Below are 26,899 nucleotides of genomic sequence, written 5' to 3' on the forward strand. Positions count from 1 at the left end.
TGCTGCAGAGTGATTTGATAGACAACCTTTTAGCCCGCCTCCCTCCCTGTCGAGAGTTCCTAGACCCTTGCGTCTTCGGAGCATGGGTCTAGCGCGGCTAGGCTAATGGAATACCTCATGGCTGGGAATTCTACCACGGAGCAGCTCCCTTCTTTTTTACTATAAAGTATTGTACGCAGTGAGGCTGAAGCATGAACTAATCCACTTCTGAAGGGACAGAATGATATTTTCCTTTTATTTTATCAGAAAATGGTGCTGAAGTGAATACAGAGGGCATCACTTCCTTAAATGTCGGTCCTGAATAGACAAACATCTACTGTAATATTTGTTCTCAAATCCAATACAATCCTTTACTTTAAATTGAAATGTTATCACAAAATGGTCAGAAAGAAGAGAGTTCTGGGGAAATACTGTTAACTGTTTCTATGCTATCAGTGAGAACGAGGTCAAGGGTGTGATTAAAACGATGAGCTGGTCTATTTACATGTTGAGTCTAATAATGAATGAAAAGCTGTCACTGTAGCGTCAGCATGAATGTTAAAGTCACCCACAAGAATGACTTTATCTGAGCTGAGCACTAAGTCAGATAAAAACTCAGAGTAAGGAGCAGGAGGACGATACACAACAACAAATAAAACTGGTTTCTGTCAGAATTAATCGATCTGGAGATCAATGATCAGATCATTTTTTAACAGAGAGTTGAACCATAGAGATCCAATATACTGCAGTACTACACACACACAGTACTACATAGTAACAGTACAACAGAGCAGGTCACCTGATGAAGGACCAATAAAGTTTTAAAGCTGTAAAAACACCTGATCATGTGACCTCTAGTCATATGACCCTCTGACTCCTGAGGAGCTACAGTGGATTTCCCCTGCGCAGCGGCAGACCAGGAAGAACCAAGCAGAACCAGGCGGAACCAGGCTGAAGAGGTGAGCTGTACTCCGGGTCAGAACTTCTTCTGCTTTCTATCCGTTTCTTCCGTCGAACCGGATGTTAGCATGTAGCCGCCGTTAGCTTCCTTGGTGTTAGTGTCTCATTCAGCTGAACCTGTTGGTTCCGTTTGTTTAGCAGAACCCAGTTTACATCCGAGGGTTTCTGCAGAACTCTGTTTTAAAATAGCACAGCATAGTCAGTCCATAGAGTACTTAAAACTGTCACCTGTGCCTCTATGAGATGAAATGTTTTATTTGTGGTTGATTCTAACTTTTACCTGTTTTCAAATCCATCCCGCCCTTTGAAATGAAGGAATAAGAAGACGAAAAAAATCTGAATAACTTGTAAAAACGTGAATTAAAAAGTATAAAACTAAACTAAACATTCATTTCACACCGAGGAACAAATAACACTTTATTGGGCTTCAGCTGACACGAAACCTAGAGATCAGACAGACAGAACGTCTAACTAGAACCTCAGACTGTCAGTAGAACATCAGGTGAGCCACACCTGGTTTCTGTGTTAGCAGTTAGCCACAGCTAACCTGCTTCCGGTTTCTAACATCATGTGATTTTAGAGTTTCATTTCCTGTTAGACTGGTTTACACACACACACACACACACACACACACACACACACACACACACACACACACACACACACACACACACACACAGTGTGCTGTAATGATTGATCAGAAACCTCCTGCTGGTAGGATATTGATCCTTTTGAATGAAGTAGTTCAGCACTGATTGAACACGTCTCCTGCTGTTCTGGTTCTGGTCCTGCTCCTGGTTCTACCTCTCTACCTTTATATATATATATATATATCCCTTATTAATCCTACAAGGGAAAATTCTGATTTTTCGCATACCTGGGTCAGAGGGTACAGCGCCCCTGGAGCACACACATTCACACATTCACACATTCACACATTCACACACTGATGGTGGAAGCTGCCATGCAAGGCGCTAACCACGACCCACCAGGAGCAGTTAGGGGTTAGGGGTCTTGCTCAGGGACACCTCTACATGAACGCCGGAGGATCGAACTGCAACCCTCCGGGTGCGAGACTCTGCCCACTGATCCATGCCGCCCCTCTTCTGTCCCTCTCTATCTTCCTTCCAGCAGCAGATGTTCCCCCACATATAGATCTGGGTTCTGCTCAAGCTTTTTTCCCTCTTAAAGGGTGTTTTTCTGCCACTGTCGCCTTTGGGCTGCTCTGGGGGTTCATATGGGTTCTGGAAAGTGTCTTGAGACAATGTGATTGTAATTCGCTATATAAAGTGAATTGAATTGAAGTGGTGCTGGTCCTGGTCCGCCCCCAGATGCAGGTCCTGCTGTGCTGCTTCCTGCTGGCTCTGCTCGGCGCCAACGCCGCCCCAGCAGCAGATGAGATCACCTTCCTGCCCGGCCTGCAGAAACAGCCAAGCTTCAGACATTACTCTGGATACCTGAACGTGGCCGATGGGAAACACCTGCACTACTGGTGAGAGCCTGACACACCTGAGCTGGCTGTCCAGGTAGACGTCCAGGTGCCTCACCTGTCATGTCGTCCTCAGGTTCGTGGAGTCCCAGAATGACCCATCCTCCGACCCGCTGGTGCTGTGGCTGAACGGCGGCCCGGGCTGCAGCTCTCTGGACGGACTGCTGACCGAACACGGTCCTTACCTGGTAGGTAGCTCTAGACTCCACCCACCTGACCCCCTCCTGCATCAGTGTGACATCACAGCTACACCTGGTGTTGTTTCAGGTGCAGGACGACGGGATAACTCTGCAGTACAACCCCTACTCCTGGAACAAGGTGAGACCTGTGACCCAGCAGCACTGTCACATGGTTATTGTGTCCTGAAAGCTGATTGGTCGACTGTCTGTGTGCAGATCGCCAACATGTTGTATCTGGAGTCTCCGGTGGGCGTCGGCTTCTCGTACTCTGACGATCAGCGCTACGTCACCAACGACACCGAGGTCAGTGACGAGCCAGCGCCTGATCTCTGATTGGCTGGCAGGCGTCCAGGTGTTTACAGGTGTCCAGGTGTTTACAGGTGTCCAGGTGTTTACAGGTATCTCTGTGCAGGTGTCCATGAACAACTACCTGGCTCTGAAGGAGTTCCTCCGCCTGTTCCCCAAGTTTAGCAACAATCAGGTGTTCCTGACCGGAGAGAGTTATGGAGGAATCTACATCCCAACGCTGGCCGAGAGAGTGATGGAGGACGCCAGCATCAACCTGCAGGTACTGCTGCTGTACTACAATTCTACAACTTCATTTAGCAGACGCTTTTGTCCAAAGCGACGTACAACACAAGCAAGAATTCAGACATCAGGAAAAACCTGTAGTAAGTGCAAAAGTGCTTCAAGTTCGATTGGTCAGATCGCACTTGAAGCACACAGAAACCAGGTGTGGATCACCTGATGTTCTACTGACAGTCTGAGGTTCTCGTTAGACGTTCTGTCTGGCAGAAGTGCCAACCACCACCACCCTTTTTTTTTGTTTTTTCAACTTTGTCAGCTCTAAATAAGTGCTGGGTTTTGGACCACCTGACTTATTCTACCCCTAAGGTGGAGTCAGATTAAGTGCAGAGTTTGGTAGTTTGTTCCACCATTTGGGAACAACAGAGGAGAAGAGTCTGGTTAGAGATATCGAGCCGTGCTGGGCTGGAAGCACCAGGCGTCTCTCACATGCAGAGCGAAGTGGGCGTGAAGGGGTAAATGGTTGTATTTATATAGAGCTTTTATCCAAAGCGCTTTACATGATACGTCACATTCACCCATTCACTCACTGATGGTGGAAGCTGCCATGCAAGGCGCTAACCACGACCCACCAGGAGCAGTTAGGGGTTAGATGTCTTGCTCAGGGACACCTCGACATGAGCTCAATGGGCCGAGGATCGAACCGGCAACCTTCCAGTTACAAGACAGCCACTCTACCCACTGAGCCATGAAGCTATGTGTGAAGGGGAGTAGACCTGGATCAGGGAATCCAGGTAGGCTGGGGCCGTTCTTGTAAATGTTTTGTAAGCCAGGAGGAGAGTTTTGAATTTGATTCTGGCTGCAACTGGAAGCCAGTGAAGGGAGATGAACAGGGGAGTGACATGAGCTCTTTTGGGCTGGTTGAAGACCAGACGTGCTGCTGCATTCTGGATCATCTGTAGAGGTTTGACTGTACATGCAGGGAGACCTGCCAGAAGAGAGTTGCAGTAGTCAATGCGTGACATCACAAGAGCCTGAACCAGAAGTTGTGTGGCCTGTTGGGTCAGGAAGGGTCTGATCTTCCTGATGTTGTAGAGGGCATAACGACAAGATCCAGAAACTGAGGCCACGTGACCCTTAAAGGTCAGCTGGTCATCAATCATGACACCCAGGTTTCTGGCTGAGTGAGTACACACTACTACTGCAGTACTACACAATAAGACTGCAGTAACATACCAGCAGGGCTGTAGGCCAGAGTTGAGCTGAATGTTAATATTAGTGACCTCGTTACGTTAGCGTGACTCCTCTGTGGTGCAGGGCGTTGCCGTGGGAAACGGGATGTCGAGCTATGAGCTGAACGATAACTCTCTGGTGTACTTCGCCTACTACCACGGCCTGCTGGGAAGCCGCCTCTGGACCGATCTGCAGAAATTCTGCTGCAGCGCCGGGAAATGCAACTTCTACAACAACCAGGACCAGAACTGCATCGAGAGCGTGAGTCTGAATCTGAACCAGCACCAACCAGTCTGATCTAGTTTAATCTGACCTGAAGCAGTCTGATCCAGTGCCTTTATTGTCAGTGGACATATGTACAACGGAATTTGAATGCATCTCATTTGTGGGATAAAATGACAACAACAGATAAGATAAAATAAATTTAAAAAATATACTATGCAAAATACATATTATGTACGTATTAAAATAAAAAGATATGGAATAAAATGGAAAAATAGTTTGGAATAAATATGTCCAGTCTGATCTGATCTTAACCAGTCTGAACCGGTCTGATCTGGCCTGAACCGGTCTGGTTCTCGGTGTGAAGTCTCTCAGGTGTGTCTTTGCTCTGCAGCTGTCGGAGGTCCAGACCATCGTCTACGCTTCTGGACTGAACATGTACAACCTGTACGCTCCCTGTCCAGGTGGAGTTCACCGCAGAGTCAGGTGAGCTGGTTGTGCGTTGGTTGTAATGTGGTTGTGTGTTGATTGTAACGTGGTTGTGTGTTGGTTGTAACGTGGTTGTGTGTTGGTTGTAACATGGTTGTGTGTTGGTTGTAATGTGGTTGTGTGTTGGTTGTAATGTGGTTGTGTGTTGGTTGTAACGTGGTTGTGTGTTGGTTGTAACGTGGTTGTGTGTTGGTTGTAATGTGGTTGTGTGTTGGTTGTAACGTGGTTGTGTGTTGGTTGTAACGTGGTTGTGGGTTGGTTGTAATGTGGTTGTGTGTTGGTTGTAATGTGGTTGTGTGTTGGTTGTAACGTGGTTGTGTGTTGGTTGTAATGTGGTTGTGTGTTGGTTGGTTGTAACGTGGTTGTGTGTTGGTTGGTTGTAACGTGGTTGTGTGTTGGTTGTAACGTGGTTGTGTGTTGGTTGTAACGTGGGTGTGTGTTGGTTGTAACGTGGTTGTGTGTTGGTTGTAACGTGGTTGTGTGTTGGTTGTAACGTGGTTGTGTGTTGGTTGTAATGTGGTTGTGGGTTGGTTGTAATGTGGTTGTGGGTTGGTTGTAACGTGGTTGTGTGTTGGTTGGTTGTAACGTGGTTGTGTGTTGGTTGTAACGTGGTTGTGTGTTGGTTGTAACGTGGTTGTGTGTTGGTTGCAACGTGGTTGTGTGTTGGTTGTAACGTGGTTGTGTGTTGGTTGGTTGTAACGTGGTTGTGTGTTGGTTGGTTGTAACGTGGTTGTGTGTTGGTTGTAACGTGGTTGTGTGTTGGTTGTAATGTGGTTGTGTGTTGGTTGTAACGTGGTTGTGTGTTGGTTGTAATGTGGTTGTGTGTTGGTTGTAATGTGGTTGTGTGTTGGTTGTAACGTGGTTGTGTGTTGGTTGGTTGTAACGTGGTTGTGTGTTGGTTGTAATGTGGTTGTGTGTTGGTTGTGTGTTGGTTGGTTGTAACGTGGTTGTGTGTTGGTTGTAACGTGGTTGTGTGTTGGTTGGTTGTAACGTGGTTGTGTGTTGGTTGTAACTTGGTTGTGTGTTGGTTGTAATGTGGTTGTGTGTTGGTTGTGTGTTGGTTGGTTGTAACGTGGTTGTGTGTTGGTTGTAACTTGGTTGTGTGTTGGTTGTAATGTGGTTGTGTGTTTGTTGTCAGCCTGGAGGGGGACCAGCTGGTCATCAGAGATCTGGGGAACTCGTTCATCAACCATCAGATGACTCAGGAGTGGAGCCAGGTGAGTATGAGGTCACCTGATGTTCATTAAAGTTCACTCACCTGTTGACTGACACTCACCTGGTTGTCCTTGGATGTTCAGAAGTTCAGGGGTTTGGCGTCGGTGTTTCGGTCCGTCCGTCTGGACCCGCCCTGCACTAACTCCACCCCCTCCTCGCTGTACCTGAACAACCCGCTCGTCAAAGCTGCTCTGCACATCAGCCCCAAGGCTCTGGACTGGGCCATCTGCAGGTAACTCACACACCTGCTGCACCTCACCTGTCTCTGATCTGTCAGTAGCGTTCTAACTCACTTGTGTGGTCTCCGTGGTGATACAGCTCTGAGGTGAACCTGAACTACGGACGACTCTACCTGGACGTCAGGAAACAGTACCTGAAGCTGCTCTCTGCTCTGGTCAGTGAACTCACCTGAACACACTGAACTCACCTGAACTGAACTCATCAGAAATAATGTCCTATTGATCCAGGTGTGTGTGTGTGTGTGTAGGGGGGCGTGTCCTATTGATCCAGGTGTGTGGGTGTGTGTGTGTGTGTGTGTGTGTGTAGGGGGCGTGTCCTGTTGATCCAGGTGTGTGTGTGTGTGTGTGTGTGTAGGGGGGCGTGTCCTGTTGATCCAGGTGTGTGTAGGGGGGCGTGTCCTATTGATCCATGTGTGTAGGGGGGCGTGTCCTGTTGATCCAGGTGTGTGTAGGGGGGCGTGTCCTATTGATCCAGGTGTGTGTAGGGGGGCGTGTCCTATTGATCCAGGTGTGTTGTGCTTCTCTCTGTGCAGAAGTACCGGGTCCTGGTGTATAACGGGGACGTGGACATGGCCTGTAACTTCATGGGAGACGAGTGGTTTGTTGAGTCTCTGCAGCAGCAGGTAGATTATGTTTTATTGATCAGTAATCAGTAACTGTTGCCATGGTAACCTCAGTCTGCCTGTCAGGTGTGTTGACCTGTCTGTCTCTCAGGTGGAGGTCCAGAGGCGCCCGTGGCTCTACGATGACATCGACGGTCGGCAGGTCGGAGGTTTCGTCAAAGAGTTTGACAACATCGCCTTCCTGACGGTGAAGGTATGGACCTCCATCATCAGCTGATTCTGTGATGTTAGGTTTGGGGGCGGAGCTCCGCTTGTGTTGCTGATCATGTGAGTCCTGTTTTTTATATCTCACTGCAGGGTTCAGGTCACATGGTTCCCACAGACAAACCCATCGCCGCCTTCGCCATGTTCAGCAGGTTCATCAAGAAGCAGCCGTACTGATCCGGCTGGTCCGGTTCTGCTCTGTTTGGACTCTCTGAGTTGCCGTACTTTTTAACTCGTGATTTTTTTTTTTAATCCACTGCCACCAATCAGCAACCAGATCATTGTGAAAGGAAATGAACCAATCACATCGCTGCCCTTGGCCGACGCCCCCTTTTGGTGGCGGCAGCCTGTGGTTGTCATGGAAATGAGCACTGCCACCTGTCTGTCCGTTGATTTGTTTTTTAAATTATCGGCCTGAATGTGAAACTTGTTTTCAATTAAAGGGAAAACTAGATATTAAATGAGATTTTAATTAAAAACTCGCCTGTTGTTTTCATTTCTACTGGAACCGCTCTGGTTCTGCTGGTTCTACTGGAACCGCTCTGGTTCTGTAGCTTCATGCTAACTGTTGCTGCTATCACTCTGGTGTACTGAACATGTGTTTTACATCCTGTGCTGTGATTGGACGGTTGTTTATTGATGTCGTGGCTGTTCTACAACCCAAACCGTTCTTCATGTTCTGCTGTGCGGGCTCTCCTGAATACAGTTTTGTTTTTGGTCTATAACTTGTGATGGATCTGCTGAAGATCTACAAATCTGCTTCTGTTTCTGTGGCATTAGAACCCAGTGGAACCTCTCAGGTCCTGGTTGTCCTGGATTCGGGTCCTGGTTCTGCTCATGTTGGTGAATTTAATCAGAAGCTGAAGCTTGATTCTCTCCAGCAGCCAGCAGGGGGCGACTCTGATGAGGAAAACACCAGAACTGTCCTAAACCCAAACTATTTGTTCTCACCTGTTCTTGACCCAAAGACTCAGTGTTCCGGTTTAAACCCAGAGTTTGGGTTCCTAGATGTGCTAGTCGCATATTCTCTGCAGGTTCTTCAGGTTCTCCAGGTCGTGTCTAGAACAGTAAACATCCTGAGTCAGCCTGTTGACTGTAAACGTCCTGCCAGTCGGAGCCGAGGGAGAAGAGGTGACTTCAAGTTCAGAGTCGTGACTTTCAGAGCGACCGACTGATTTCACTGTTTGTCTTCTCAGGTGTGAACACTCGGCTGGACTCACCTGTTCAGGTAGGACGCTGGGATTTCCTCTGCTTCTCTGGAACAAACTGACTGCAGAACATCTTTATTTCACCTCCTGAAGTCTTAGTGAATGAGCAGCAGCAGTTTGTCTTTTATCAGTCTGGTTTAGAACGCTGAAGTAAAAGCAGACATTTCAGTTTCAGTGAACATCAGGCGGGATGGTTTATAGCTGTTCCCCACAGAGTTACATTCATGTCAGATCTGTTCACATGCTGGGTTCATGCTGAGCTCCAACACATCTGTTACCTGTTGTGGCTGTTTTTATATTAACGTCTGTTCAGCTGTTCTTCTGCTCACTGGGTTTCTTTATTTTAACTTTGATTTAAGACCAGTTGTTTCTAATGAGCTTCATCCATATATCAGAGTGTTAGGGTTAGTAGGAATAGTAGGGTTATTACAGTTAATAGGATTTGGGTTATTATGGTTATTATGGTTTGGGCTGATGAGATCAGCTGACTGTTGTTGAGGTTCCAGGTGAGCTGAAGGTCACAGATTCAGGAATCAGAAACAAACGCGTCGCTCTGCAGTTAATGTGTCTCAAACAGCTGATTGATGTTTGACTGTTGAATGTTGAAACAACAGAATGCTTCACCTCCTCTGTCCCAGGTGTCCAGGTGAGCTCTGATTGGCTGGACATGGACCAATCACTGTCCGGTGGGGGGGCTCATGTGAGCGTGCTCAGTTGTTTCCCACCATCTGTGGGTAGAGATGTTACCGTTGCCGTGGTGAAGCCCTTAGCAGCCAGCCTGGGAAACCCCGACACCTGCAGCCTGCTGCGCACAGACAGACAGGTGTGTGTTTCTGGTTTACCTGTTTACCTGCACAGATAACAGAAATCACATGAACTCTGGTTTTAAATTCAAATTCAGACTTAAATCCCGAGTTCAGGTTTGAAGTCAGAGTTCAGGTGTAGCCCTGAGTTTTGTTCAGGTAACAGAGAAAACACCTGAGATGTTCTTGGATCTGCAGGTGAAGTGGACGATGGAGATTCTGTGCTACGGTCTCACTCTCCCATTGGACAGAGACACAGTCAAACTCTGTGTGGACGTCTATACCGATTGGCTGATGGCCTTGGCTTCCCCGAGAAACTCCACCCCTCCACCAATCAGCAAAGAGCCAGACCTGTACGTGCAGAAGATGCTGCGACACCTGTCCAGTCTGTTCCTGCCCAGGTGGAACCAGCAGAGTCCCATCCACCTGTCGCTCTGTCAGCAGGTGCTGTGTGCCGTTCAGTCATTGGCCAGAGAGAACTTCAGCTTGAGCAGAGACACCTGGGAGACGCTGCTGCACTTCCTGCTCCACATCAACCACGCCATGCTGGCTCTGCCCACTGCTGCAGGTGAAGCAGTGACCCCACCTACTTCTCTATCATCACCTCTCACACCTGCCCGTATCTTGTGTGTTTACCTGCCAGCTGTCCGTCTCACCTGTGTGCAGGTGTTGTCTCAGACCTGTCCATGGAGGTGCTCCTGGAGGTCTGGCTGCTGTCTTGCTCTCGGTGTTTTCCGTCTCGTTCTCTCTGGCAGATGTGTAGACAGATGTTGAGCAGCTGGAAGCATCAGGCTGCAGTGGTGCAGCAGTGGAGCCGCGTCGTCACAGCGCTAACGTCCAGGTTCAACCCTCAGCACTGTTGTCTGACTGTTGTCTGACTGTTGTCCTATGGTTGTTTGACTGTTTTATTACTGTGGTCTGATGATTGTATTACTGTTGTGTTACTGTTGTCCAACTGTTGTTGTGCGTCCAGGCTGCTGCTGCTGAACTTCGGTCCGTCCTTCCCTCCGTTTAAAGTCCCAGATGAGGACGCTGCTCTGATCCCTGTCGACCTGGAAGACGAGCGAATCCCTCACACCTGGTTCAGGTTCCTGCACCTATTCAGGTAAAATGTGCTCAGATCCTCAGAAAGATGTTCCTGCATCTGAATCTGAACATGTGTTGGGTGTCTTTGGTTCTACAGTAACCCGGTAGAACTCGTTGAAGTCTCGCAGGATGAAGCGTTCCGGGGAGACGTTCAGCTGCCAGACATCTTCTTCAAAGCCATGAAAGGAATCAGCTCACTGGTCGATGCATTCCTGGGTACTAACCTCTGACCTTTGAGCCTCCTTTGACTTTTGACTGTTTTTACTAAATGTTGATTGTGTTTCTGCAGGTGTGACTGTGGAGAGCAAAGAGCTGACAGAGCAGCTGCTGTCAAACACTGGTACACACAGTAACTAAACTGGTACACATGTAATCTCTGCACACTGAGTTTGAGTTTCAAGTTTATTTGAAAAACATTGTTGGTGATACAGCTGTTCTGTGATTGTTGCTACAGTGATTCCTGCTGTTGTTGTTTCTCCTTCTTGCTCTCACTCCAGTGGTCGTTGCTTTCCTCGTACTAAAGATGTTTCTGTATTTCTTCAGGACTGTCAACGAGGTTACACGTCAGAGATCGTCTTCCTTCTCTCAGTAAGTCCAAACGTCCAGTCCATGAACTCATCAGAGCAGACAGCAGAACCACAACCTGTTCCACGCGGTCTCTTCCCAGGTGTTGCTGTGACCAGAAACCCATTCAGAGACCGCCTCCCCCCTTATGGTAGGCCCCGCCCCTGTCCATCTGATTGGTGGATTTGTTCGACATAAACAGGAGAGTGGCACACCTGTCTTCTGTTCTCAGGTATGTCTCGGCCTCGTTCTGGCAGTGCCCCGCCCACCCCAGTCAACATACTGAGCATGCCCAGTGCAGCTCCCTCCACTACATCCCCCCCTCCACACAACGGACGGCTGAAAGCAGCAAACGTTTCCAAGGCAACCAGCTAACCTTCTACAGTACCACACTGTTTGTTTTCATGCTTCAATTTTCCTCCTTACCTGTCCTGGTGCATGACATCATCGCCTGTCCTGGTGCATGACATCATCGCCTGTCCTGGTGCATGACATCATCGCCTGTCCTGGTGCATGACATCATCGCCTGTCCTTTTGCTACTTTCTCTACCTGTCCTGGTATTTTTCTCTTTTCTGATGGTACATGATTATTTACGTATTCCATTTTTTGATGTCTTGAAGACCACGTCCTGACTCGGCTCCTTCTCTCTTCTCTCGGATATCTTCATCCTCTCCACAGGGGAAGTCTTCCTTCCACCCTTCCTCCTCTGCTCATCCTCTATGCTCCTCCCCCCGACCCTCCCCCTCCCCTCTCAGGTGTACCATGGATTCCCTCCTACACCTGTTTGGCAGCTGGCTGTTTGATGCTGCTCTGATCGGCAGGGACTCTGGTCTTTCCAGTCAGTACATTCTGTACCACATAATAATACAGTATGGACAGTACTACACATTCTACACACAGTACTACACATTCTACACACAGTACTACACATTCTACACACAGTACTACACATTCTACACACAGTACTACACATTCTACACACAGTACTACACATTCTACACACAGTACTTCACATTCTACACACAGTACTACACATTCTACACACAGTACTACACATTCTACACACAGTACTACACATTCTACACACAGTACTACACATTCTACACACAGTACTACACATTCTACACACAGTACTTCACATTCTACACACAGTACTACACATTCTACACACAGTACTACACATTCTACACACAGTACTTCACATTCTACACACAGTACTTCACATTCTACACACAGTACTACACATTCTACACACAGTACTACACATTCTACACACAGTACTACACATTCTACACACAGTACTACACATTCTACACACAGTACTACACATTCTACACACAGTACTTCACATTCTACACACAGTACTACACATTCTACACACAGTACTACACATTCTACACACAGTACTTCACATTCTACACACAGTACTACACATTCTACACACAGTACTACACATTCTACACACAGTACTACATATTCTACACACAGTACTACACATTCTACACACAGTACTACACATTCTACACACAGTACTACACATTCTACACACAGTACTTCACATTCTACACACAGTACTACACATTCTACACACAGTACTACATATTCTACACACAGTACTACATATTCTACACACAGTACTACACATTCTACACACAGTACTTCACATTCTACACACAGTACTACACATTCTACACACAGTACTACACATTCTACACACAGTACTACACATTCTACACACAGTACTTCACATTCTACACACAGTACTTCACATTCTACACACAGTACTACACATTCTACACACAGTACTACATATTCTACACACAGTACTACACATTCTACACACAGTACTTCACATTCTACACACAGTACTTCACATTCTACACACAGTACTACACATTCTACACACAGTACTACACATTCTACACACAGTACTTCACATTCTACACACAGTACTACACATTCTACACACAGTACTACACATTCTACACACAGTACTACACATTCTACACACAGTACTTCACATTCTACACACAGTACTACACATTCTACACACAGTACTACACATTCTACACACAGTACTTCACATTCTACACACAGTACTACATATTCTACACACAGTACTACACATTCTACACACAGTACTACACATTCTACACACAGTACTTCACATTCTACACACAGTACTTCACATTCTACACACAGTACTACATATTCTACACACAGTACTACACATTCTACACACAGTACTACACATTCTACACACAGTACTTCACATTCTACACACAGTACTACATATTCTACACACAGTACTACACATTCTACACACAGTACTACACATTCTACACACAGTACTACACATTCTACACACAGTACTTCACATTCTACACACAGTACTACATATTCTACACACAGTACTTCACATTCTACACACAGTACTACACATTCTACACACAGTACGTCACATTCTACACACAGTACTACACATTCTACACACAGTACTACACATTCTACACACAGTACTTCACATTCTACACACAGTACTACACATTCTACACACAGTACTACACATTCTACACACAGTACTACACATTCTACACACAGTACTACATATTCTACACACAGTACTACACATTCTACACACAGTACTACATATTCTACACACAGTACTACACATTCTACACACAGTACTACATATTCTACACACAGTACTACACATTCTACACACAGTACTACATATTCTACACACAGTACTACACATTCTACACACAGTACTACATATTCTACACACAGTACTACACATTCTACACACAGTACTACACATTCTACACACAGTACTTCACATTCTACACACAGTACTACACATTCTACACACAGTACTACACATTCTACACACAGTACTTCACATTCTACACACAGTACTACACATTCTACACACAGTACTACACATTCTACACACAGTACTACACATACTGTACCCAGGTGTTACACACCGTAAAGTTCCTACATTCCTTGTTTCCTGTTACAGTGCAGCAGCTGCTCACCTGTTGCACCTGTTAACCTGTGTTCTCTATAGCTCAACAGCGTGATGTCACTGTGATGTCAGAGAGGTGGGCAGAAGGTCGAGCTGAGGCTTGTGGGACACTCTGCAGGATCTTTACGTCTAAGAAGACTGCTGAGGAGATCCTGTCTGTTTATCTATCCAGGTATCTGTCTGCCCACCAGTCCGTGTACCTGTCTGCTCACCTGTCTGTGACTTGTTTAATGGTTAAGATCCTCCCTGTTCTCCTCCGTCAGGTTCTACCTGGTTCTCCTGCAGGGTCTGCAGGTGTCAGAGGGGGTGTGTCCTCCTGTTCTGGCCTCCATCCTGCTGAACTCCACTCGTTTGTTCTGCTGTGACTTGAGAGGAGTCAACCTGTTGCTCCCCTCCTTCATCTCTGCTCTGGAGAATGTGCTGCTCGACAAGTACGAGTACTGCACATACAGCGTGTACAGTAGTACCACTATACGGTAGTACCACTATAAGGTAGTACCAGTATACGGTAGTACCACTATACGGTAGTACCAGTATAAGGTAGTACCAGTATACGGTAGTACCACTATACGGTAGTACCAGTATACGGTAGTACCAGTATACGGTAGTACCACTATACGGTAGTACCAGTATAAGGTAGTACCAGTATACGGTAGTACCAGTATACGGTAGTACCACTATACGGTAGTACCACTATACGGTAGTACCACTATACGGTAGTACCAGTATACGGTAGTACCAGTATACGGTAGTACCAGTATAAGGTAGTACCAGTATACGGTAGTACCAGTATACGGTAGTACCAGTATACGGTAGTACCACTATACGGTAGTACCACTATACGGTAGTACCAGTATACGGTAGTACCACTATACGGTAGTACCACTATACGGTAGTACCAGCTATAAGGTAGTACCAGTATACGGTAGTACCACTATACGGTAGTACCAGTATACGGTAGTACCAGTATACGGTAGTACCAGTATACGGTAGTACCAGTATACGGTAGTACCAGTATACGGTAGTACCACTATACGGTAGTACCAGTATAAGGTAGTACCAGTATACGGTAGTACCACTATACGGTAGTACCAGTATACGGTAGTACCAGTATACGGTAGTACCAGTATACGGTAGTACCACTATACGGTAGTACCAGTATACGGTAGTACCAGTATACGGTAGTACCAGTATACGGTAGTACCAGTATACGGTAGTACCAGTATACGGTAGTACCACTATACGGTAGTACCAGTATACGGTAGTACCACTATACGTAGTACCAGTACACGGTAGTACCAGTATACGGTAGTACCAGTATACGGTAGTACCAGTATACGGTAGTACCCACTATACGGTAGTACCAGTATACGGTAGTACCACTATACGGTAGTACCAGTATACGGTAGTACCACTATACGGTAGTACCACTATACGGTAGTACCAGTATACGTAGTACCACTATACGGTAGTACCAGTATACGGTAGTACCACTATACGGTAGTACCACTATACGGTAGTACCACTATACGGTAGTACCAGTATACGGTAGTACCAGTATACGGTAGTACCACTATACGGTAGTACCAGTATACGGTAGTACCACTATACGGTAGTACCAGTATACGGTAGTACAAGTATACGGTAGTACCAGTATACGGTAGTACCAGTATACGGTAGTACCAGTATACGGTAGTACCAGTATACGGTAGTACCACTATACGGTAGTACCAGTATACGGTAGTACAAGTATACGGTAGTACCAGTATACGGTAGTACCACTATACGGTAGTACCAGTATACGGTAGTACAAGTATACGGTAGTACCAGTATACGGTAGTACCACTATACAGTAGTACCAGTACACGGTAGTACCAGTATACGGTAGTACCAGTATACGGTAGTACCACTATACGGTAGTACAGTATACGGTAGTACCAGTATACGGTAGTACCAGTATACGGTAGTACCACTATACGGTAGTACCAGTATACGGTAGTACCACTATACAGTAGTACCAGTACACGGTAGTACCAGTACACGGTAGTACCAGTACACGGTAGTACAAGTATACGGTAGTACCAGTATACGGTAGTACCAGTATACGGTAGTACCACTATACGGTAGTACCAGTATACAGTAGTACCACTATACGGTAGTACCAGTATACGGTAGTACCACTATACGGTAGTACCACTATACAGTAGTACCACTATACGGTAGTACCAGTATACGGTAGTACCACTACGGTAGTACCACTATACGGTAGTACCACTATACGGTAGTACCACTATACAGTAGTACCAGTATACGTAGTACCAGTATACGGTAGTACCAGTATACGGTAGTACCACTATACGGTAGTACCACTATACAGTAGTACCAGTATACGGTAGTACCACTATACGGTAGTACCAGTATACGGTAGTACCACTATACGGTAGTACCAGTATACGGTAGTACCAGTATACGGTAGTACCAGTATACGGTAGTACCAGTATACGGTAGTACCACTATACGGTAGTACCAGTATACGGTAGTACCACTATACGGTAGTACCACTATACGGTAGTACCACTATACGGTAGTACAAGTATACGGTAGTACCAGTATACGGTAGTACCACTATACGGTAGTACCACTATACGGTAGTACAAGTATACGGTAGTACCAGTATACGGTAGTACCACTATACGGTAGTACCACTATACGGTAGTACAAGTATACGGTAGTACCAGTACACAGTAGTACCAGTATACAGTAGTACCACTATACAGTAGTACCAGTATACAATAGTACCAGTATACAGTATTACCAGTAAACAGTACCACTACTGGTAGCATTACTTCTGTCAAAACAGAACATGGTCTCTGAATCCTTGTCTCAGATCTCAGACTCCTGGTCCATGACGTCTAACCCAGTCTGCTTATTTTTTATGGGTTCCAGTTTCACTAGAACAAAAAACCTTTAAACATTTCTGGGTCACGTGTGTTGTACCTGCACTCATGAAGTCTGGAAGCACCTGATCTCTTCAGGTAACTGTGTCTGTGTCCGTTTCCCAGAGAGCTGCTGAGGTTCAAACAATTAGTGAGTGTGGTGGATTTAAGGCGAGCCTCCATCCTCATCCTGCTGTCCCTGCTGCCCCTCCCTCTGCAGTTTGGATTCCTCCAATCAGAGGTAACCTCCCACTTACCTGCACGTAGCGGTGATACCTGGACCACAATCACAGTAACATTCACCTGTGTGCACTCAGGTCTTAGTAGATGGGAGGTTCAGTGCTGATGATGTCATAGCAGGTAGCTTTCTGTCTCTGAAGCCCCGCCTCATCAGTGTTCTGATTGGAGCTCTGCAGACGGAGACGGACACATCCAACACACAGCTCCTCCTGGGTGAGTTCCTGATCCTTCATCATCCACTGACCTGGATCAGTCCCTGATCTTGGATCAGGTTCTTATTAGGATCCAGAGTCAGGTCCTGATCTGCTGGTCTGGCTGTTCAGTCTTATTGATTTCTGATCTGGTGTTTCTGTAGCGGCGATGCTGAACGTGGTTCAGGACTCTGCTCTGTTTGAGGTCGCAGGACAAACCCAGCAGGTGAGGTTCCTGATGTCCACAGACTCTGTCCACATCTGTCTTCATTTGATACATCAGTCTGAAACTACACACATCTCTCCAAATATCGATATGCTGTAGAAACATCAGTCCATCCAGAGGCATTTGAGCAGAAACTGTTCTAAAAATATGTTGATCTGAGATGGAATGATCTTTAGAATATTTCATCATATAATGAATATGGGGCTGCACAGTGCAGTAGTGGTTAGCACTTTGGCCTTGCAGCAAAAATCCCCGGTTCAAATCCCGGCCTGGGATCTTTCTGCATGGAGTTTGCATGTTCTCCCTGTGCATGCGTGGGTTTTCTCCGGGTACTCCGGCTTCCTCCCACAGTCCAAAAACATGCTGAGGTTAATTGGTTACTCTAAATTGTCCGTAGGTGTGAATGTGAGTGTGATTGTGTGTCTGTATATGTAGCCCTGTGACAGACTGGTGACCTGTCCAGGGTGTCCCCTGCCTTCACCGAGTCAGCTGGGATAGACTCCAGCACCCCCCATGACCCTAGTGAGGATAAAGCGGTGGATAGAGAATGGATGGATGGATGGATGGATGGATGGATGATGACTATGTTCAGTTTAAATACGAGACAAAGTCTTTGGTTTCCTCTCCCTGATTCTTCAGTAACTGTGGAAATTCTGGATCATTTCACTGATGTCCTTCAGGAAAGTTCCTTCAGCGGGATCCAGGGGGCGCTAAAAGGCTTTTACACAGATGCATTGAATCCATCTGTGTTTGCAGGAACCTGAGTCCCAGCATAGTGGAGCCAAACCCAGACGGACAGCGGGGGGGACCAGTGGGAACAGATGGACCAGAGGACCAGGTACTTACACGAAGACATGAATAGTTTTATTACTTCTTCAACTGAATTGTTGATCAGTCATGTCATGGAACCCTGATGGTAACTCTGCGTGTTTTGCCATGGTAACTAGCTGTTCAATCAGATGCAGCGGCAGTTCTGTGGGTTCAGTTTGTGCGTTCCCTGACTCAGCGTCTGACATCTCAGTGGAGGAATGACTCAGCAGTTTGTCTGTCAGCACTGGAAGTACTGGGAGGACTGGCCAAGGTGGACACGGACACAAACTCAGATCAAACCCGGTCTCTCTTCTTCTCAGTACTTATGAACAAACGCCTCCCTGTGACGCTGTGCTGTCGTCCTGCAGGTGCAGGTTCAGGTGGACGAGGTGGAGAGGAGGCGGGCGGTCAGCTCCGTTTGTACCTACATCGTGTTCCAGTGCAGTCGTCCTCCTCAGCTTCACTCCAGAGATCTGCACTCCATCATCGTCGCCGCTTTCTACTGTCTGAATGTCTGGTTAACCCAACACCCCGCCCTGCTGGACCACCAGGTAACTGACCGCCAGGTAGCTGACCGCCAGGTAACTTACCACCAGGTAAGGTGTGGTGCATGTGTGTGTTTTCAGGAGTGTCTGTTGGAGGTCCTAGAGATTGTGGAATTGGGAATTTCAGGCAGTAAGTCCCGACAGGAACAGGAAGTGAAGCGTAAAGAGGAGAAGGACCTTAACCCGGCCTCTCTGAGGGTGAAGGAGGCGGCTGAGGCCACGCTGAGCTGGTGAGCAAATCAAACACTTCTGGTCTTCTCCATTCAGACGTAATGTTGTTGTTCAGAAATGTCCTTTGACTCTGATGTTCTCAGAAGAACATCTGGGATTCTTGTCTGTGTGGTCACACACCTGGTTCAGCTTGATCTGGATCAGGTGCTCAGACTGGAGTCAGTCCTGGATCTCAGGTTCTCACAGTGTCCGACCGGGTTCTGGTCTCTTGGTGCTGGTATCTCAGTATTATGCAGGTTTCGGAGGCGTTCCCGTTCGTTGGCGGGTCACTGAGTGAAGACGCTCTGATTGGCTGCTCTGCTTTAAGTGACAGCAGCCTGAAGAAGTTCAGATATTTTGTGGTTGAAAGCTCCGTCATTCTGGCCATGCTGGAACAAGGATCAGGACCTGAACAGGGTGAGTCCAGACTTTATACCCAGAACCAGACTGGGAACCATAGTACCTGAAGTACTCTAACACATACTGTAGTATCCAACACACATTGTATCACTACTACACATTCTGTAGTACTCCAACACTTACTGTAGTACTGAACACAATGTGCAGTATCCAGCAGATACTGTAGAATCCAACACAGAGTGTGGTACCCCAACACATACTGTAGTATCCAATATATACTGCAGTACTAAACATATACTGTGGTATTATTCAGTACATATTTTAGTACTTTGGCCCAGCAATGATTGATGATATTGATCGTATGTGCAGCTCCGTATCCGTCGCTCACAGTATTGATCAGAGGACCGTCAGGACGTCACACTTGGACTCTGGAGCTCCACCTGCAGCCCAGAGGTGGACGAGCACAGACACAGGTAACAGCCTTAAAGTACAGGTAACAATCTAAAAGTTCAGGTGACAGCCTAAAAGTTCAGGTAACAACCTAAAAGTAGAGGTAACAGCCTCAAAGTACAGGTAACAGCCTAAAAGTTCAGGTAACAGCCTAAAAGTTCAGGTAACAATCTAAAAGTTCAGGTAACAGCCTAAAAGTTCAGGTAACAGCCTTAAAGTACAGGTAACAACCTAAAAGTACAGGTAACAACCTAAAAGTACAGGTAACAACCTTAAAGTACAGGTAACAACCTAAAAGTAGAGGTAACAGCCTAAAAGTACAGGTAACAATCTAAAAGTTCAGGTAACAACCTAAAAGTACAGGTAACAATCTTAAAGTAGAGGTAACAACCTTAAAGTACAGATAACAACCTTAAAGTAGAGGTAACAACATAAAAGTACAGGTAACAACCTTAAAGTAGAGCTAACAACCTTAAAGTAGAGGTAACAACCTAAAAGTACAGGTAACAACCTAAAAGTAGAGGTAACAACCTAAAAGTACAGGTAACAACCTTAAAGTAGAGGTAACAACCTTAAAGTACAGGTAACAACCTTAAAGTACAGGTAACAACCTTAAAGTACAGGTAACAACATAAAAGTACAGGTAACAACCTAAAAGTAGAGGTAACAACCTAAAAGTTCAGGTAACAACATAAAAGTACAGATAACAATCTTAAAGTAGAGGTAACAACCTTAAAGTACAGGTAACAACCTTAAAGTACAGGTAACAACCTTAAAGTACAGGTAACAACATAAAAGTACAGGTAACAACCTTAAAGTAGAGGTAACAACCTAAAAGTTCAGGTAACAACCTAAAAGTACAGGTAACAATCTTAAAGTAGAGGTAACAACCTTAAAGTACAGGTAACAACCTTAAAGTACAGGTAACAACCTTAAAGTACAGGTAACAACATAAAAGTACAGGTAACAACCTTAAAGTAGAGGTAACAACCTAAAAGTTCAGGTAACAACATAAAAGTACAGATAACAACCTTAAAGTACAGGTAACAACCTAAAAGTACAGGTAACAACCTAAAAGTTCAGGTAACAACATAAAAGTACAGGTAACAACCTAAAAGTTCAGGTAACAACATAAAAGTACAGGTAACAACCTAAAAGTTCAGGTAACAACCTAAAAGTTCAGGTAACAACATAAAAGTAGAGGTAACAACCTAAAAGTACAGATAACAACCTAAAAGTTCAGGTAACAACCTTAAAGTACAGGTAACAACCTTAAAGTACAGGTAACAACATAAAAGTACAGATAACAACCTTAAAGTACATCTAACAACCTAAAAGTACAGATAACAACCTTAAAGTACATCTAACAACCTAAAAGTACAGGTAACAACCTTAAAGTACAGGTAACAACATAAAAGTACAGGTAACAACCTTAAAGTACAGGTAACAACCTTAAAGTACAGGTAACAACATAAAAGTACAGATAACAACCTTAAAGTACATCTAACAACCTAAAAGTACAGATAACAACCTTAAAGTACATCTAACAACCTAAAAGTACAGGTAACAACCTTAAAGTACAGGTAACAACATAAAAGTACAGGTAACAACATAAAGTACAGGTAACAACCTAAAAGTTCAGGTAACAACCTTAAAGTACAGGTAACAACCTAAAAGTTCAGGTAACAATCTAAAAGTTCAGGTAACAACATAAAAGTTCAGGTAACAACCTAAAAGTTCAGGTAACAACCTAAAAGTAGAGGTAACAACCTAAAAGTACAGGTAACAACCTAAAAGTTCAGGTAACAACCTAAAAGTACAGGTAACAACCTTAAAGTAGAGGTAACAACCTAAAAGTACAGGTAACAACCTAAAAGTTCAGGTAACAACCTAAAAGTACAGGTAACAACCTTAAAGTAGAGGTAACAACCTAAAAGTACAGGTAACAACCTTAAAGTAGAGGTAACAACCTAAAAGTTCAGGTAACAACCTTAAAGTAGAGGTAACAACCTTAAAGTACAGGTAACAACCTTAAAGTAGAGGTAACAACCTTAAAGTAGAGGTAACAACATAAAAGTACAGGTAACAACCTAAAAGTACAGCTAACAACCTTAAAGTAGAGGTAACAACCTAAAAGTTCAGGTAACAACCTTAAAGTAGAGGTAACAACCTTAAAGTAGAGGTAACAACATAAAAGTACAGGTAACAACCTTAAAGTAGAGGTAACAACCTTAAAGTAGAGGTAACAACCTAAAAGTTCAGGTAACAACCTAAAAGTACAGGTAACAACCTTAAAGTACAGGTAACAACCTAAAAGTTCAGGTAACAACCTAAAAGTACAGGTAACAACCTAAAAGTACAGGTAACAACCTAAAAGTTCAGGTAACAACATAAAAGTATAGGTAACAACCTAAAGTTCAGGTAACAACATAAAAGTACAGGTAACAAACTTAAAGTAGAGGCGACCTTAACGCCTGTAGAGGCTCAGACTTTGTGCTGCAGCTCAGCAGTCTGAACATTCTGCTGATAATGAGTCCTATTTTAGCCCCACAGTTCCAGCAGCAAAGAGGATGAAAGCACAAATATGTCAGAAATACCAGTAGAACAGTAAAAATAAACCAAAAACAACAATACATACAATACATCATTGAGGCACTTTGAAGAGTAGAATCCTTCACAGGCTTCATATCAGTGATTTTTCTCTCCTGTTTGTGTATCGAATGCAGCAATCTCCGATCTCAGAACAGAGCCGGGGAACCCAGGAGGATGCAGGGATACGAAGTCCTGTCAAACATCAGCTGTTTCCTGAAAACATGGACAGAGTTCCTCCAGTTAGAGCAGACCGGAGCATTCCAGCTCTGCAAGAAACCGCAACAGAGCAGGTAAGAACCAGAACCAGAATTAGAACCAGAACTAGACTGTGGGTCAGCCAGAACAAGGTGTGAGATGAGTGTGATCAGGTGTAATCAGGTGTGATCAGGTGTGACCACCTCGTCCTCTGACAGGTGCAGCAGCAGCTGGAGTGTCTGCGAGCAGCGTTGAGGAGACAGCAGCAGATTGAAGCTCGGCCAATAGTCAGCGGTCGTTCGGTCGTCATGACAACCTGTAGGCCACCGCCCTTAGCTACCCGGTTCCAGACAGCGAGACTCTTCCTGTCCCACTTGGGCCTCCTGACACCTGACAGCGTGAAGGTACGGAGGACATAAGGGTGCTTTCACACCTGTTAGTCCATTAGAGTGGTTCATTTGGACCCAAAAGTTGTTACAATGTTGCTAATTTCAACTGGTTCAGTTCGCATTCACACCAGTGTTTTCGCAGTTGAACCAACTACGATGAATGTTATATCTCCCCCAGTCGTTTGGTGGCACTGTTCAGAAAAATAAGGTGTTTTAGATGACGTAGGTGAACGCTGATTGGTGCAGCATGTGAAGAGGGAAAAATCCCGGAAGAAAACATTCTATGGATCGAGGTTTATTCGTAAACAATGAACTATGCTCTCCTGTTCGTTTTTGTTGCCATATATTCGTATCGTTGCTTTATGCAGCAAGCACAAATACTGCTGTTGTTCCAGCATGAAGCTCGCATTCAGTACGAGAACATTACACAGTCGTTTTTGGCTACGGAAGCTCCCGTAGACCAAAAAGTCTGCTGCACCATCAAGCCGGTCTGAATGGAGACAGGTTTGTGTTCTCACCAGGAGCGAACCGAACTGGAGTTCACATAGAACCAGACTGAGACCACCTCTCGAAGGTGGTCTCAGTCTGGTTCTTTAGTCCGCACCAAAAACATCTGGTCTGCTTTCACACCAGCCCAAACGAACCGTACTTGCTGGTGTTGCGGACTCCAGTCCGCTTTAAGCGAACCAAAAGGCGTAGGTGTGAAAGCACCCTAAGACAGTCTGTCCTCTGGTCTAGACCTGTCTCACCTGTCTCACGTGTCTGTCTCTCTGTAGGATCCAGGTATCAGCGGTGTCCCCGCCCACCTTGTCTCTCTGGACTCGTCTCTTCCTGGTTTCTCTGAGAGTCTGAGACGATTGGACAAGCTGCCGCCCAGAAACTGTGACTCCGCCTTCATCTTCTACTTGAGAGCAGGACAGAGGACAGCTGCTGAGGTCCACCTGTCTGTCTGTCTCTCACCTGTCTCTCCTGTCTGTCTCACCTGACTGTCTCTCACCTGACTGTCTCTCACCTGACTGTCTCACCTGACTGTCTCTCCTGTCTGTCTCTCCTGTCTGTCTCTCCTGTCTGTCTCACCTGACTGTCTCTCACCTGAATGTCTCTCACCTGACTGTCTCACCTGTCTGTCTCTCCTGTCTGTCTCACCTGACTGTCTCTCACCTGTCTTTCTCACCCGTCTGTCTCTGTAGGTCCTGAGGAACGTGGAGTCTCGCTGCAGCGTCCAGTCTCACTTCCTGGACCTGCTGTCGTCTCTCGGTTGGCCGGTGCAGGTGGGGCAGCAGCAGGGGGGCGGGGCTCACAGCAGCCGCTCAGGTTAGTGATGTGATTAGCTGATGGTGCTCTGAGGTCACCCAGGTGTCCCTGAAGCCGATTGGTTGTCTGTGTCTCCCAGAGTTCCGTGCTGTGCTGGGAGACAGTGGAGGGGACGTGTTTGATGGACGGACGTTTGTCCTGATGTTCTCCGACGCCCTGACAGACATCACTTTCATCGTCCCGTCGCCATCACACAGTCAGTGATGATGTCACTCTGAGGTCACAGCAGTGGGAGTGTTTTAAAGTGTCGTTCACACCTGAGTAGAGAGAGTCAGAGTCGTGATCATTTCATGTATTTCTCTCTGTTAGAAGCATTCGATTGGTCAAAGACTTCAGAGGAGGCGGAGCCACTGAATGAGTCACCATCTGACCTGCAGAATCACCCTGACTCCGCCCCCAACTCCACAGTATGGAAACACCTAATTACCTGTTTATCTCTCACCTGTCTGTCTGTCTGTCTGTCTCTTACCTGTCTGTCTGTCTGTCTGTCTCTTACCTGTCTGTCTGTCTGTCTGTCTCTTACCTGTCTGTCTGTCTGTCTGTCTGTCTCTTACCTGTCTGTCTGTCTGTCTCTTACCTGTCTGTCTGTCTGTCTGTCTGTCTGTCTGTCTCTTACCTGTCTGTCTGTCTGTCTGTCTGTCTCTTACCTGTCTGTCTGTCTGTCTCTTACCTGTCTGTCTGTCTGTCTGTCTCTTACCTGTCTGTCTGTCTGTCTGTCTGTCTGTCTGTCTCTTACCTGTCTGTCTGTCTGTCTGTCTGTCTCTTACCTGTCTGTCTGTCTGTCTGTCTGTCTGTCTCTTACCTGTCTGTCTGTCTGTCTCTTACCTGTCTGTCTGTCTCTTACCTGTCTGTCTGTCTGTCTGTCTGTCTGTCTCTTACCTGTCTGTCCAGACCTGTCCAGTTGTAGACATAAAGTTGGGTTCTCCGGTTCTTGGTTCCGGCTGCCAGCTGATGATCGTTTGGGTCGAACGCTTTGAGGACATTGGTAAAATATTTATTATTTATTATGACTCATTAATGACATTATAAATACACACCTGTAGGCTAATTAGAATAATTATATAATAATTAGCATAATTATTGTCTATCATTATCACTAACTGAAGTTACTCTGATAACTCCTATACTGCATCACTGTATCCCCTCACAGTAATCAGATTACTTCCATCAGTAGAGTATCTGCTCTGGTATCAGATTACTGACTACAGATTGAATTCAGGATCCACAGCAGGAACTCAGTGGAACTAAGGTGAGGTTCTTGAGTTCCTCCTTTGTTCTGCTGGCTTCACATTGTCCAGGTCCTGGTTCCTTTTGGTTCTAGTGGAGAAGCTCTGGTGTGATATTGTTCTGTAGATGTTCTCCTACTGGAATGTTCCTCTTCTCCATCTGGTCAGCCAGGATTCTGGTTCCTCCTCAGACCTTTGTTCCTGTTAGACAGTGATGTGTTTGATGTCCCTCAGCTTTCTGCAGCTCTTTAATCCCTACTAAAACCAGATCCATATCTATCCTGGTCCGGCATCTCCATCTCTGTGTTTCAGAGAGTTTCCCCCTGAAGGAGCTGATGTCAGAGCACAGGACCCAGACCAGCACCCAGACAGAGTCCAGGTAAATCTCAGACCGCTTTGTTCTTTATTAAAACCCTGAACGTCCCAAACAGACCTAATGTCCGTCCTTCAGTCCATCAGACGTCCAGCTGGTCTTCATCCATCCGCTGAAAACTGGACTCTACTCCGTCTGTCTCCATGGAAACGGCTCCAGCAAATTCAGCCTGGCCGTCCCACTGGTCAGCGGGAGTGTAGTCAGCATGAGGTCACTGGGTAGGTCTGTCTGTCTGTCTGTCTGTGTGTCTGTCTGTCTGTTTATCTCTCTATTTATCTGTCTCTCTCTCTACTTGTCTCTCTCTACCTGTCTCTCTCTCTACCTGTCTCTCTCTACCTGTCTCTCTCTACCTGTCTCTCTCTCTACCTGTCTCTCTCTCTACCTGTCTGTCTGCCTCCAGGTTTCCTGCTCAGAGAGATGGTGATCAATGGTTGCCATAGGCGACGGCTGGACAGTGACTCCGCCCCCCCGCCTCACATCAGACGGAAACACGCCATCAGTGACATCATCCATCGGTACCGGTGCCGCCGCTCTGAGCCCGCCTTCTACTCCGCCCTGTTCCAGGACCTCTGAGCTGTTGCCATGGAAACCCTGTTGTTTTTATTTACTGTGTTTAAAATGTGCAGTAAACCGGCCAATCAGAACAAGGTGTACGACTGTTACAGGTGACTGATGATGTCACCTGGCTGATGATGATGCGTAATAAAATTGCCAAACATCTGTGTGTCTCTGGAAGCTGATTGGTCCTCTGGGGACTGGTATCATCAGGGAGTGAAAAGTGGTCATTTCTAC

The 26,899-nt window shown here is 45.9% G+C and overlaps 2 protein-coding genes and 1 long non-coding RNA gene across 3 annotated transcripts; all 3 read left to right on the top strand.

The window, feature by feature from the left end:
- Positions 1-799: 799 nt before the first annotated feature.
- On the top strand, positions 800-7,836 carry ctsa (cathepsin A). The gene is made up of 14 exons (XM_022215356.2): positions 800-938; positions 2,271-2,431; positions 2,505-2,616; positions 2,696-2,746; positions 2,824-2,910; positions 3,020-3,175; positions 4,450-4,626; positions 4,982-5,073; positions 6,215-6,293; positions 6,375-6,523; positions 6,610-6,685; positions 7,064-7,153; positions 7,245-7,346; positions 7,451-7,836. The coding sequence occupies exons 2-14, from the start codon at positions 2,271-2,273 to the stop codon at positions 7,532-7,534; spliced, it is 1,416 nt and encodes a 471-aa protein (XP_022071048.1). The 5' UTR covers positions 800-938; the 3' UTR covers positions 7,535-7,836.
- A 119-nt stretch (positions 7,837-7,955) lies between these two features.
- On the top strand, positions 7,956-26,827 carry LOC110966101 (ral GTPase-activating protein subunit beta-like). Its single transcript, XM_051948654.1, has 31 exons — positions 7,956-8,585; positions 9,204-9,388; positions 9,567-9,936; positions 10,035-10,209; positions 10,342-10,473; positions 10,552-10,670; positions 10,744-10,794; positions 10,998-11,169; positions 11,251-11,481; positions 11,640-11,857; positions 14,093-14,222; positions 14,314-14,481; positions 17,113-17,227; positions 17,304-17,439; positions 17,582-17,643; positions 18,400-18,481; positions 18,591-18,724; positions 18,822-19,004; positions 19,080-19,228; positions 19,456-19,625; positions 19,938-20,041; positions 22,745-22,900; positions 23,024-23,209; positions 23,971-24,129; positions 24,385-24,508; positions 24,588-24,704; positions 24,818-25,320; positions 25,400-25,493; positions 26,047-26,113; positions 26,186-26,325; positions 26,508-26,827. Exons 2-31 carry the CDS (start codon positions 9,233-9,235, stop codon positions 26,678-26,680), a joined length of 4,776 nt encoding a protein of 1,591 aa, XP_051804614.1. The 5' UTR covers positions 7,956-8,585; positions 9,204-9,232; the 3' UTR covers positions 26,681-26,827.
- LOC127534039 (uncharacterized) lies at positions 20,052-22,556 on the top strand. Its single transcript, XR_007941969.1, has 5 exons — positions 20,052-20,401; positions 20,542-21,461; positions 21,641-21,740; positions 21,801-22,400; positions 22,440-22,556. It is a non-coding gene; the product is annotated as an uncharacterized LOC127534039 (long non-coding RNA).
- Positions 26,828-26,899: the final 72 nt, after the last annotated feature.

The sequence above is a fragment of the Acanthochromis polyacanthus genome, chromosome 5 (genome assembly GCF_021347895.1).
Source record: "Acanthochromis polyacanthus isolate Apoly-LR-REF ecotype Palm Island chromosome 5, KAUST_Apoly_ChrSc, whole genome shotgun sequence".
In the NCBI taxonomy this organism is placed as follows: domain Eukaryota; kingdom Metazoa; phylum Chordata; class Actinopteri; family Pomacentridae; genus Acanthochromis; species Acanthochromis polyacanthus.

Coding starts and splice junctions, on each gene's coding strand:
- LOC110966101 (XM_051948654.1), top strand. CDS start 9,233: ATGGACCAATCACTGTCCGGTGGGGGGGCTCATGTGAGCGTGCTCAGT. Junction 17,644..18,399: donor TCGCAGGACAAACCCAGCAG/GTGAGGTTCCTG, acceptor CTGTGTTTGCAG/GAACCTGAGTCCCAGCATAG. Junction 19,229..19,455: donor GCTGAGGCCACGCTGAGCTG/GTGAGCAAATCA, acceptor CTGGTATCTCAG/TATTATGCAGGTTTCGGAGG.
- ctsa (XM_022215356.2), top strand. CDS start 2,271: ATGCAGGTCCTGCTGTGCTGCTTCCTGCTGGCTCTGCTCGGCGCCAAC. Junction 2,747..2,823: donor ACCCCTACTCCTGGAACAAG/GTGAGACCTGTG, acceptor GTCTGTGTGCAG/ATCGCCAACATGTTGTATCT. Junction 4,627..4,981: donor ACCAGAACTGCATCGAGAGC/GTGAGTCTGAAT, acceptor TTTGCTCTGCAG/CTGTCGGAGGTCCAGACCAT.